The sequence below is a fragment of the Vanessa atalanta genome, chromosome 3, assembly GCF_905147765.1.
Source record: "Vanessa atalanta chromosome 3, ilVanAtal1.2, whole genome shotgun sequence".
NCBI classification, from domain to species: domain Eukaryota; kingdom Metazoa; phylum Arthropoda; class Insecta; order Lepidoptera; family Nymphalidae; genus Vanessa; species Vanessa atalanta.
The window spans coordinates 13,079,713-13,094,046 of NC_061873.1; the positions used below are offsets into that span (position 1 = coordinate 13,079,713).

The following is a 14,334-nucleotide window of genomic DNA, read 5'->3' on the forward strand; positions in this document are numbered from 1 at the left end:
TAATTAAATCAAGACGAAGTTACGAAATACAAAACCAGTAGCAACATTTACTGTTTACAAGTTAACCAACATTACGGTTTTGAAAGAATTAGTTAAACTTACTAAAATAAGTTTATCGATTTGGATAAATATCCACATATTCAGAGTAATATGAGTTTTGAACACTAAAATATAGTAAGTGTTAAAATATCATGCGGAATTATTAATAAATTAAAGAATTAACAATCCTAGTGATAGCTCACTTCACTCTTGTTTTATTCTCTGTTGACTTTTCTTGTCAAAACAAGTGTCATTCGCAATTTGTAGCAGCTTCAGTATGTTGACGGACTGATTACGATAGTAGATACAGTTCGTACTACGTACTAAGCAGTATCTTGCGCTGAGGTAACACGTGAATCGTACTCGGAAACACATATTTTCTTTTAATATCGTCAATTTCAGTAAAAATATACAACAAAAATAAGTTTAAGTGATTAGTGATAGTTAAGTGGACTGCGTAAAAGCTGTTGTAAAGAATTAAATTACTAAAAGACTCTAAGATAACAAGTTTTTGTGTTGATTTGAGTGGTTTCAATTTGACTTTGACGTCACGAGAGAGAACCAATCGGTTGGCGCCAAAGATTATGTAGTAAATGCGTGTTTATAATTTTACAAACATCAGACAACTGTTGCTAAGAACCAATCTTGAATGGGGACCACGTGAGTGAATGTCCGAACTATGCTTTTAAAATGTACTGCCGATGGGAGGCGCATCAAAGTCAACGGGGCACCGATCAGTCAAGGGAATGTGGCGAGAGGTAAGGCTGATATAAATATAATAATTATCGATATAACGTAGTTATAAAAAAAATATCTAAACACGACCTTGTTAACTGAGTAGCTGAACGACAAAAACCGCATTGAAATCAGTTCAGCTGTTTTTTTATAATATAACACTCTCCCCTAGACATATTTTAAATATTATTATAGTGTTAGATAAAATTATTAAATATCTTGGATGTTTATTTTCGTTATCACTTAAGAACATCTATAAACTCGTAACTTAATTTTATTAATAAAATACTTATTTAATATTGTAAGTATATGATCTTTTCTTACAATTAATGAAAATTAAATTACATATCACATTTATTGCTCATTGAATATTCATTATAATGTTAAGCTGTTTTAAAACGTTGCATTTAATGTAAATAGCATAGAGTTGAGAAGTTTGAATCGTTGCTTGTTATATCACTTCTAAGTATATTATTATTCACCGCTTTGAAGACGCATTATGCAAGTATTTGTATTAATATAACGAGTAGGTACCTATAGCTCTTGGTATATCGTAAAATTCTTTCATAATTTCATAAAGATTTTTTTAATAATAGTAGTGTATATAAAAGTCATCACTATTTTTACAGTGTTTGTAACGGGGGCATTATTTAAAAAAGTTGCGTGACAGTTGTTCAAGTCTGAGTAGCAAACCGACAGTATCGATTTCCGTGTTTTATTTCTTAACACTACAATTGTACATACAATAAGATATAAGTGTATTCACAAATGTCAATATATTTTCGTATGAACGCTAAAGAGAACTTTTAATACATTTAATTAGAATTACTTTAAAATGATAAACAATAAATCTATAATGAATTATTGAAAAATAATTATTAATCACTGACGCGAAGCATTGCCCTTAGCTTTCGATTCGATTGAAAAAAGTGAACAAATTTAATCGAACTGTGTGATTTACTATACCGAGGTGATTTATCACGGTTATCCAAAGTTTTAGTCATTGTTAATTATAAGATCACATTAATTAGATTAGAACCTATTATTATCTTACGTATTACTTGTATCATTAATTTAGGTAGAGTAATGTTGAAATACTGGTAAATACACTTGCCGACAAAAAATATTATACCCAGTATTCGCAATGCAAGTTTTGAAATGTTCACATTTATATCTAATTTAAATAAGATTTGTCAACTCATACGTCTGATTGGAAGCCGAAAATTCATATCACGTTTGCTAAAAAACATATCAGACTATAATAGTAATTCATTTTTAAAAAACTTCAGATGAAAAATCTGCGCGAATCGACATTGAAACAACATATGGCAACACTAAAATAACGGAAGCTAAGAAAAATCCAAGAAGCGTTTTAAAAGTTGCACTGAAAACCGAAAACCTTGAAAAACTAATTGCAAACGTTAATCAGATTGCTTATTTAAATGTAAAATAAATCGAACAAAATGTACTCGGTCATTTTTATTTTTCATAAAATAACGAAAAGATAACCTGGAATAATACATAAATACAAATGATCACTACTTTACTTCTTGTCTTCCTTTCATAACTGCAAGACCTTGAGACGGAGCGTGAAATATTAAATGGTAGCATTCAATGGTACCACTAGCTTACTCTGTAACCTCGTCGTCTGTAGTAATATTTGCTTCGTGGTATGGTTTTGTACAAGCCCGTCTATACTACTCATTAGTGACGTATTCTACCGTCAAACAGCCGTAACTGGTATTGTTGCGTTCCGGTTAGAATGATGAGTGAGCCAGTATAGTAACAGGCCGGCTCACTGTAGTTACAGGCACGAGAGACATCACATACTAGTTCCCCAGGTCGATGGCACATTGAGTATCAGGGATGGTTACAATCCCAATATTTATGGGTGACTTATTAGCAGGGGACCTATTTGGATTTGGTAGTCTGTTTACCTAAGCTTTTGCACAAGAATTTACGTCGTCAAGAATTCACAAAGAACACATTGGCGTCGTGAGAATTAACCTAGTCAAACTGATTTTATGCCCTTTCACAGACCATATAACATTAGTTTACCACGATTCTATACTTAAATACATATAATATAATATTATTTTTTATTCAGGAGATGCAATATTGAACAATATATTATGCATCTTAATGCGTGGAAATATGTAAAATTCGATTTCCAATCAACTTTAAACCATCTAGGTATCATCAATTTGGAAGATAAAACGGAAAACCTTCATTTTGCTACTGATCGGAAAAAAATAGCCTTCAATACAGGAGATATTCTATGTTGACGCAAACGAATGACAAATTAAAAGAAATTTGTTTAAAATTATACCCTGTTCAAGTTAGCTTGATTTTTTGACAGGCGGGCTAGTGATGAGAAACAGAAAATATAACATATATATATATAACATAACATAACAATCGATGGAACGATGGAATGCGTAATTCAAATTAGAATTCAATTTTTTTTCCAGCTAAAGACTAGCCAAAGACCCTAACCAAAAGGACCCCCGTTTGTAATAACATCTTAACATATTACATTACATTAGCAGCCCGTAAATGTCCCACTGCTGGGATAAAGGCCTCCTCTCCCTTTGAGGAGAAGGTTTGGAGCATATTCCACCACGCTGCTCCAAATGCGGGTTGGCGGAATACACATGTGGCAGAATTTCGTTGAAATTAGACACATGCAGGTTTCCTCATGATGTTTTCCTTCACCGCCGAGCACGAGATGAATTATAAAGACAAATTAAGCACATGAAATTTCAGTGGTGCCTGCCTGGGTTTGAACCCGAAATCATCGGTTAAGATGCACGCGTTCTAGCCACTGGGCCATCTCGGCTCGTACATCAACATCTTAACAACTATCTTTAATAAGAATTTTTGTAATCGATATTTGTAGCACTTACTGCCTGTTATTCGTGTCCCTACAGTCCGACCGATGTAACATTGTACAAGCGTCTATTATTTTCTTTGTTTCTATTTAAATTTTACTTTGAGACAATAATATATAATAGAAAAAAACTTAAATTTTTCGGATAACGCTTAAATCTTTAAGAATTTTTGTATTATGTGTATTATTTAAATATTTTCAAAATCATTAAATTAAGAAAATAATATGTTCGTCATTGCAAAGTTATGTCGATCAGAAAAATATACATCTATCAAAAAGATCAAGCTATCTTGTACAGGGTATAGCTAAATTCTTAAGCACTCATATGTTTTTATTTATAATATTCTATATATATACTATCCGCCGCGAAAATTAACGTATTGTAAATTCGCAATTGTTTTATACAATGTAGAGATAAACCATTACTAACAGTAGTAAGGGGTTGAAGTCTAAAATTATTCCTTGCCCCTTTAATTAAACTGACCTATCCTTATTTTAAACTGGACCAAAATGCAAAATATGAAGGTTTAAGGTTAGATTAACTGATTAAATACTTGGACGTAGCCAATCGAAAATTTTCAAATGAATAACATTAAGATTTTAAGATTATTTTAATGTGACTTATGTATGTGTTTATTGGTGTGCAATAAAGAGTACTTTGTTTTGATTTGATTTAAGATATTGAATACAACGGTAGTCTTTAGTTTTTTGTATTATTTTTGTACGCGCTGGTTTCCGTTACCGTGAGAATAAAGAATTAAAATAAAAAAAAAAAAACATTGCGCCCAAAAGATAAAAGTTAAATATATATAAACTCATTCGAGTTAGAGTACAAAGGCAACCGTATTACTTCAAACAATATCTTACAGACAACCTTTGACATCCAATAAATATAAGTATGGAATCGGTAGTATCTAAAATTATATAAATAACTTTAGATTGCATCGTATTCAACACATCTTGAAATTGTACTCTAAAGGAGCATCTAAAAATAAAACGCTAGTGTCCTTTGGGAAATCAATCACCTTGAAGAAACGGATTGGAACCTTAGTCGGCAAACAAGTGTCGGTATCTAGTAAAGCCCGCTAGGTGCTTACATTTAATGGATCCTATAATCCAAAAGAATGTAAAGCAGATACATTGCCGATGTAGAACGCTTGTATCCATTACGTGCGTAACAAATATATTTTATTAATAAAAAAATGTATTTTTTTTTAAGACATAACTTTGGGAACTCTTTGATGTATTAAAATTTTAAAAAGTATTAAGCGCCAAAAATTATGGTAACCATTGTCAATTTTTTTTTCAAGGCCTAAAGATCTAGCTGTAGTCAAATTCAACTATTGATTAATTTTTTTCGAGTCATAGGTTCACAAAGTAGGTGCGTTAGTTTGATAATAATAAATACGAACTTTGCCCCGTTCCACATAACTAAAACCAACAAACAGATTAATTATAAAATAAGAGATAGACTGACTTATATCTGAAAATATCCAAAGACTTATTTATTTGTACGGTCAGTTTATATCGGTCAATATTATTGCTTTTAGATCAAAGAAGCGTCCTTAGTCGCACTCCAAGTTCCGGCTCTTATTGGCAAACAGTTATATGCCTACGTATTGACATATCCATAGCTGAAATAGAAGATTGCTTAACTGTACATTAAAAAAAAAACTTCGAAATTCAAATCGTTGAAACATCGATTGGCCAGCATTAAACTTGATAGGCCAATATTAAGCCAGCAAGATTACCCATCAAATTAAAAATATACAATTTAATATTTCCGCTTTTGTTTATATTTGTTGACTTGTATCTCTGTTAATTATATGCTAGTGTCATGTAAAACAATACGTCTGCATTTTTAAATTAAAATAATGATGTTTCTGCCAAAATATTAAACTCGTTAACATAAATATACGATAAAAAAGTTATATCCTGGTTTTTTCAGTAAATTCGTGCAATCAAAAAACGTACAACCATCACAGGCTACGAAATATGGGATTTAAAATCGATCTCTTGATAAAATTTTAAAGTTTTCGATGTAATGGCGATTAAAGTGGCTATTAATATGACTATTTTAGTGATTGGTAGTCACTAAAATTAAATAGTATTTTACAAAAATTAAAATATTTGAATATTTCTTAAAAAATATTGAATATATCTTACTTATTTATCTTACCTTATACTTTCTTGTATATATAACGTTTAACCGATTTCATATTCCTTCGAAAAATAACAATGAGATGATATGAAGAAGCAATCCTTGTGATTTTGTGATTTATATTCTGTTAATAACATAGATAATCTAGAATATCTCTTTATTTCTGGTATCAGAGAGCGCCGTACGTACTTTGCCGCCAATTTAACTGTCAATCGTAATTGTTGTCTTATGTCTTCATCATCAACAACCTCCTTGTGTCGTTGCTGTGTTTTCTTCAATATATAGTATCTGTTTTTATTTTTTATAATGCAAAAGAGTTACTTTTTTTTAAAAAAAAACTTCATTCGACTGAACTAATTATCAGTAATCACCAAAATAACAAATAAATATTAAACTATCCACTATTTTGTTACGAGTACTTCCGTCTCATGAATATTAGGAGTATTTACTTCATTTAAATACATAAATAAATGCATATAATGATAGCGGATAACCCACTTTATGTACGATTAAATTCGTCTACATCGCTTTTATTTATGTAAGATACGGCTTCTTTTCAATATAAATAACATTTTATTGATACGAAACGAACACAATTTGTTCGCTAAACATTTATAACGATGTCAATTTATGATGTAAGGTGTTTGCGTTGCGGTGGATGTGGTTCGGGTACAACATTGAACGGTCGTGTATCATGTAGTGTCGATAACGGCGCTGTTATCAGGAAGCACGCTATCGTGGGTCAGTCTGCTCAGTTCTGTTTACTCAGATGCAATGGACACGAGAGAATCATATGACAGGGGCTGGTTAGCACCAGATATTTACCTGTCTCAATTATCTTAATGATTTTGTTTATTAACATGTTGCTAAAATATACGTGAAAATTTAATCGTGTATAAATATTTGTAGTATAATTTGTTCACATTTCTGATCGTGTAATATTCGTTATCCTGTTAAAATGTATGTTTAAAGTAATAGATCGATATATTTTTACTTTTTGTAAATGTATACTTATGTTATTAATGCGAAAATAACTGTCTATCTTTTTATCTATCGCCAAGTAAGGCTATTTTTTATATCTAACACCTGACGATCAGCCCTAAACATGCGAGCGAAGTCGCGATTCACGATTAGTTGAAAAAAATTGAAGTTGTCATTTACATTTTATTTGAAAAACGAGAAAAAACATTGGCGTTACGTCGTAGAGTACCTATTGTTTTTTTTTGTGTCAACGACACGATGTTTTCCTCGATTGAAAGCAAAACCAATTGATAGGCTTCTAGTGCTGTTAGCCTTATCTAATTAAACACGAGAAGCCACAGATAAGATAATCAATTTGGGCGCCATGAATGACGAGTGTCGTTGACCGGTGTCAGACATCATCGGATCCGGACAATGCACTTCTCACTTTAATATTCCCTCCTTGTATTATTATTAAAATAAAATATTTTAGTTATTAATTTTATTGACATAAAACTCATTTAAAAAATTATGCGGTTATCAATTCGGCGGCTTTTTCTTGTTTGTTTGTATAAGATATCGCGAAAAACAGATTCTTCGCCAACTGAATGTTGATATTTTGATTTACAAACAAAACAATATACAATAATATAAACTGATATAAGTATAACTACTAAACCCCAAAGTAAGTTTTTATCGTATTAAAATATAAATAATATGGAATTCGTAAAAAAAAAACTTCACACCTATTTATTACGAGATAATTCGAAAAAATAATTGAATGTTCGGAATAGCCAACAAGATGTGTGATGATTTGACGGGATTAAAGCTAAAATTAACAAACAGAAATAAGCAAGATGGAAAGCATGACGCAAGTTTAGATTGCAAACGATTTAATCGACTGAACCCACATTCATAAATTTAATGGTGTTTTTTATCAGCAATTTATGCGTCATAACCAAAATACAGATAAATACGTCCAACAACATACAAATACATACAAGACATGGACCAAAGTTGTATGTTGAACCTCTAAGTTTCCTTATGATTCTTACGATTAATTGTCGAATTGATAATATGAGAATATTATAAGTACCTTTAAATTTTTAGGAGTACACAACCTAGATCCATGTCATAATAAGTAATTACACTAATTAAATAATTATTAAACCTATAAGGTGCGTATTTGGTTTTACAGATTAAACCCTACTTACTCGGGCTGCGGGATGGCTTTATGATTATGGAAAAATTTCCTCTAAAATACGTTATTTACCAAATTAAATTTAAATAAAAAGGTTTCAAATGATTATTCTAAGTTTAAAATTTAAAACTACGTCATTTCATATTGTTTATATTTAAAATGTTTTTTTTACTTTCATTTAATATTTTAATTCATTATGTTCAATTGAAACTCGTATTTTTGCCAAAGCCTTCATTATAATTAAACATGACTCAAACTTATTAGGTTAAGTTTAAATTTGGAATTCGAATTATGGCATTTTATAAATCAAAACAATGGCTTAAATTTTAATGTATTAAGTAAATGAAACACTTGTTTTGTTTTTCCAGTATTTTTGATACTACTCGTTATTAAAGATTGTACACTTTCATACGTTTAAAAATTTAGACAAAAAAATAAAAAAATAATTACGAGTTTACTGTATTACGTCTGGAAAAAATCAACTTTCCGAACCGGTGCTTTTTATGATCAAAATTTGATTATACTTGTGAAATCTTGCTCAATATGGCAACCATACTAAAATGTAATAATTAACGCGTAAAAGTAGTTTTAAATTGTAACTCTTTTTATAACTACAGTAAACAAACATTGAATCAAAGTCATTATTAAATATTCTAAATGTATAACAACGTGTTCCATTTGAAAATTTATAAAAAAAAATGGTATACAGTAAACGAAATAATATGTTGAATTTAATACATTTTAAAGCACGCTTCATAAATAGCAACGATATTATAGTATGCGAATAATAAATGAATATATCTTAAGATCACGTAGTGTACCTAGCTAATTTATTTGCAATGTTTTAAAATTTACTGAGTCGAAGTTCTTATGCTTATTTTCGACCTTGGTCAAAAAACCACTGACGTAAATTCATTAGCGAAACGCCTCAAAACTGAACTCGAGACAATTACTTTTTCTTTGATTTAAAAAATAACTCATTTAATGCGGTTTTAGGCAGTTATTTAAATGCTGTTTTGCTGTTATTACATTTTGAAAGATCACAGAATATTAATTACTACTCGGGTAGCTAATATATATTTTTTTATTAAAAAAACATTGCTGTTTTATATAATTAAGATTGTTAATCATTATCTCTTTTTTTCTTATTTGTTTATCGATAAACGTTTAACATGACGCCGAATGATTGATTACAATACTCCGCATCCATACTATAAAACACTACACCGATAAAAGGATGTTTATCGAATTGAACGTCACGTAATTATAAGACTAATAGATTCAGATGTCGCGAAACCAGCTTACATTGATATGTATTTGGCGCTTAGCATCCGCTAATATTGGTATTAGTATAAAATGAATGTATATTATTAGTATAAATGACATATCTCTGTTCTCAAAGATGGTGGCGCATTGGTGATTTTAGGAATCTTTTTAATTACTAACGGTGCCAATGTCTATGGGTAGTGGTGACCACTTAGCATCCGGTTACCGATTGTTCAGTCCGTCTATGCCACAAAAAAAAAAAAATTAATCATTCGAATTAAATTCAATCAAATACAGAACTACCGGTTCGGTATTTAGATTCCACTGTGAAGAACCAGCAAGAAATTCAGTATTTACTCTCTTCTGAAATCGAATATACTGTAAGTATATTAAATGTATATTTCCTGAATAGATAACGACGATTACTGATATCACGCTTTTTATCATCTATACATTCTTGCATTGTGTAATAAGCCTTATCTACATTGATGTTTTTTTTTAAACATAATTAAGATTTATTTACGTATAATAATTTTGGTAGCAATATGAGCGATGTTTAATATTGACAGTACTAATGTTTATGGTTAGTGGTTATCATTTTTATCACCTGCCGTGGCCCATTTGCCAATCAGTCAAGGTATACAATACACAGCGCCACTTACACATGTAAACTGTCAAAAAAATCATGAAGCTTTATTTAAATCATATGACGTCATTAATTCATTAATAAAAACTGAGCAATATCTTGATTCTTTCTAAAATAGTGTGGAGGTGTCATGCCGTTTCTTACGATAAAACGTTTGTACATTCGTTTTATTTTCTAATATTCTCTGTTCAAAGATAACAACAAAATTCATGTACGGCAAAGAAACGTCAGTGTCATTAAAAAAAATATAATTTTGTTAAAAATATAGTATACATACATTATATATTGAACTTCATACATATTGTTCGTAATATAAATATATTCCATTCAAATTTAATGAAATTAACATAGATATATTTTTTTTTAAAATAACGATATGTATTGAAAGTATTTAACTATAATTTTTCGTCTGAACACCTTTAATGTCTTTATAAGCTTGATAGTTCCCTAACGGTCTTTAACTTTCGCCGTAAGACTATCTGAGACATTGTTCTTGGAGTTCAAGGCCTCCCCTTGGATATCTTCCTAGACTTATGTTTAAGTTTCATTGGTGCACAATAATGTCTTAGCATTGTATAACGCTATATATATTAATCAACTTGTAAATTGCCATTTCCAGTATTCAGTACTGTTGAGTCGGTACTCCGTGCCAACACACGCTAATAGAATTATTTTACACAGGCAAACAATTTATCGTTTTAGATCGTGCTAAAATATATACTGTGCATATTAGCTGGTTATTGGTATATTTCTGTACCATTCATCCGATTAAGTTGAAACTTTTGTACAGCTGTTGTGAACGGGAAGTGACAGCAACGAAGAGATTTTTAATATAGGTACTTAAAAGCCATTAACGTACAAAGTTTAAACATTTATAGGTAAATGTATATTTAAAGAGATATCGCAACGCGTGCTGGGCATTAAAAGAGGTTTTTGGACACATTATCTAGACTTATCGCGAATTGTCATCCCCCTACTCCATCAAAGTATTAATATTTTAATAGGAAAAAAAAAATGTTTTAAATTTTTATGATGATGAATGGCACTTGTATTTCACAAGTTGAGAAAAAACTCAGCAAATAGTAAATTGCCCGTGTGGCGATTGAGGTTTTTTTTACGTATGACAGTTCGACACTTCTGAGATACTTGAGAAAAAAATCAGCGAATAGTACTGCGCCTTAAATTTTGACACGAGTCGTAGGAAAATCAGCCCTTGGCGAGCACAACCACGAATTAAGACATCGCTTGTCTCAATTTGTATTTAGAAATATATTCATTATAATGTAATGTTTTTATGATGTTTTTAATGAAGTCATACCTTAATTTTTTCCGTGCCTGTATCTATTTAATAAAATATAATAATAAAATATATTGAATTATATTGTTAATTTTGTTGTACTCAAGTCACATACTCCAAGCTTTTGATATAACAATAATAATTATTATACTTACCTCATTTAAAGTAACTGAGCAATTATAACATTGATCTACACACAATAATGATACATCGCTCATCTAATTCTTATGCTTAATGATTTATTTTCAGCGGGGAATGCGGACGGCACTGAAATCTTGTGATTGATCTATTAGACGAAATGTAAACACCCACTGTCGTGTTTCACTTGACTAATGACGCGTCAATGAGTGCGAGGGAGCTAGCTACTGTTTTGACAGTACGAGCTGCGCGGGCGCAATACAAATCGGCCTTGACCTTGTATGTATCGAGCTATCACATATTTAGTGTTCTCTACTTCTCTAGTTATTCACAATTGATTCCTTTCAATTTTTAACACTTACGGAACGTATGTTAAACAAGAATGTCATTTAAATATTGAAAATTTAAGATTTTAACATAAATTTTATATGTAGTGTATTGATACGTATTATGTAACGACAATAACATAACGCTGTTTAATAAGGTTTAAAATTTGAATTATTTTAAAGTTACAAAATCAATACCTCTATTTAATAAAAACCGTTATGCTTAGTGATTGTCAAATATACGGTATACCACAGATACTCGAAGAAAATACTTCATACCTTAGTAAATAGAGCTGGAAAAAGATCATTGGCTTTTATTTTATTTTTTAAAAGGTAGCGCAAATGTATTTAATTTGTTTATATCCATTTTTATTTTACAATATATAAATATTATTTTTTGCCATCTTTTGAAAAGTTTATATTACGTTGTCCAACAAAAAAATTACCAACCCAGTGTGTAGTAGTACATTTTAGATTTTTTTTAGTTTCCAAGGTTAATAAATGCAAATTAAAAGCAACCGGCAGAAATACATTATACGTGTTTATTTTTTCTTTTTAAATGTTTTACCCATTTGTATATTTGGTGAACGTCTCGGAATAAATGAATGAACTATTATATTTTATTGTTAGTACCATGTATAATCGTTAATTCATAAATAATAATAAGTTTAAAGTATCGTATTCTATTTAATAATTACGTTACAAACGGTCTTAGGTTTACAGTACTTAAAATTAGTTTTAAACAAAATTATCATTTATGTAAAAGACACTGAACGGTTAACTAATTGTCGTTGGTAATTTTTTTATCGAAATAACCACGAGTAAGTAATTTAGTTGAGTAGGCCATTTCAGTGATAAATTCTTTCCTAATCGACATATAGTCGTGGCAATAGAAGAATTAATATCTTTACGCAATCACGTTTACATAATACAAAAAAAAAAAGAAAAAATTAGACGAATTGACAATCCTCGACATTATTCAGCGTAAGTACATATATCTTATTAAAAACGAATACATAAACTGTTTAACGTATTTGTTAGCCATATTTAAAATTTATTTCATACGAACTTAATCTGTCCTAATATTAAATTTTACTATAATAACACTTATTTGATACAAGATTGAAATGTTTATTAAGTATTTTATTGTGATTTAAATAAGTGAAGTGAATACTTTTTTAAATATTTTTTGTTTGTTATCTATGAGGATGATTTATTATGATCATTGACTATACCTCGAGTAAATGCATTCTGTGGGTTCCTTTGAACTGTCAATTATAAAAACAAAGTCATATGTCTATTGTGCTTCGAAATATCTGACCGATATATCACGTAAGAGGCATTCAATAGATTTGAATATGGAAATTACTTTTTTCACAAAAATTATACCATTACATTTACACAACAACACATTATTTCATATTTATTCAACTCGTAGATTCGCTCCGACTTGAGTGTTGTTACATCATTATCAATTCACAGCCGTTATGTAATGAAGAATACGTTAAACGTCGTACGTTTAAATAGAGTAGCTATTTTCAACGATGTTCTTTAAATAGATTTTTATTTTTATTGTTTTATTATTATTGGTGACGTTAAATTTAAGAGAACATTGCCATTTCAATAAACTTTATCTACATTTAGTTTTGCAATATAGATTTCATGTATTTTTTATTGTTATAGGTTTTTTTTTTTAAATTAACCTTCTTAAGTCTTATAGGCAAAGGTTTTCCAAAAATAATATAATAGATTTTTTGTTTTCATTATGATCGATTCTGAAAATCTTTTAATAACTTGACACTATTCTTTGAGCCTATCTACGCGTGCCTATTTGAAAATATTTAGGAACGTACTTGTATAGTATAATGATACATTTAAGAATAACAAACCAATAATAATTTTTAGGTTTCGGTGCTCTTACACTATGACAAATTGATACTGTTGTATATAACGAAATTAATTAAAAAATTATAACGATATGTTTTCTTTGTTATAATAGCATATGAAATAAAGTCAATGACATCAGTAAGTCGGCTAATCTTGAGACTCAAGGCTGTATTATTCTAATGTACTTCTGCGGATATATATTTATTTTTATTTTCCTCTTGACCCACGCACAAGATTATATGTTGGGTTGTTGAGGAAAATGCAACGCAAAAGTATTAAGCAATCTAGTGGATCCAGTTTACGTCAACCATTAAAAGGCAGCGGACCTAGAAATTTTACAGTTTCCCAAAATCTGACTCAAGCAATGCCCCTCGCTTACTTGTTTAAAATAATAAAGTAAAAGTATACCTATGACGGCGCGTGCGTATGTATATGTACGCGCGTGTGTGTATTAATACTTGTTAAAAAGTATATAAAGGCATACATCGTTGACCTCGCTCGATTTGCGGAGCTAAGTGTTAGAGGTATGTTCAAAACAACGTCTCATTCTATTATTTACTGATTTGCGCGTGTCGGTCACAAAATGTAAAAAAAAAAAAAATTAAAAAGATAATCTGCAAAAGTAGGCTGAAGGCACGCTAAATTTTGTTTTCGATATAAATAAAAAAAAAAAAAAAACTTGTGATATATTTGGAAAAAAGCTAATAATAACATATTCTTAGGGTACTTTGCATATTTATACCATTCCTCCTACTTTTTAATTTATATTGACAAGTAATGAAATTTCT

At 30.0% G+C, this 14,334-nt stretch overlaps 1 protein-coding gene across 2 annotated transcripts in view; it reads left to right on the forward strand.

Moving 5' to 3' along the window:
- The first annotated feature begins 342 nt into the window (after positions 1-342).
- Positions 343-14,334, forward strand: part of LOC125077419 (nuclear factor of activated T-cells 5) — an 82,096-nt gene continuing 68,104 nt past the window's right edge. For both annotated transcript variants that reach the window (XM_047689370.1, XM_047689372.1), the window contains exon 1: positions 343-797. In XM_047689370.1, coding sequence (XP_047545326.1) covers positions 719-797 — 79 coding nt within the window. In that variant the 5' untranslated portion in view covers positions 343-718. The remainder of the gene's footprint in view (positions 798-14,334) is intronic.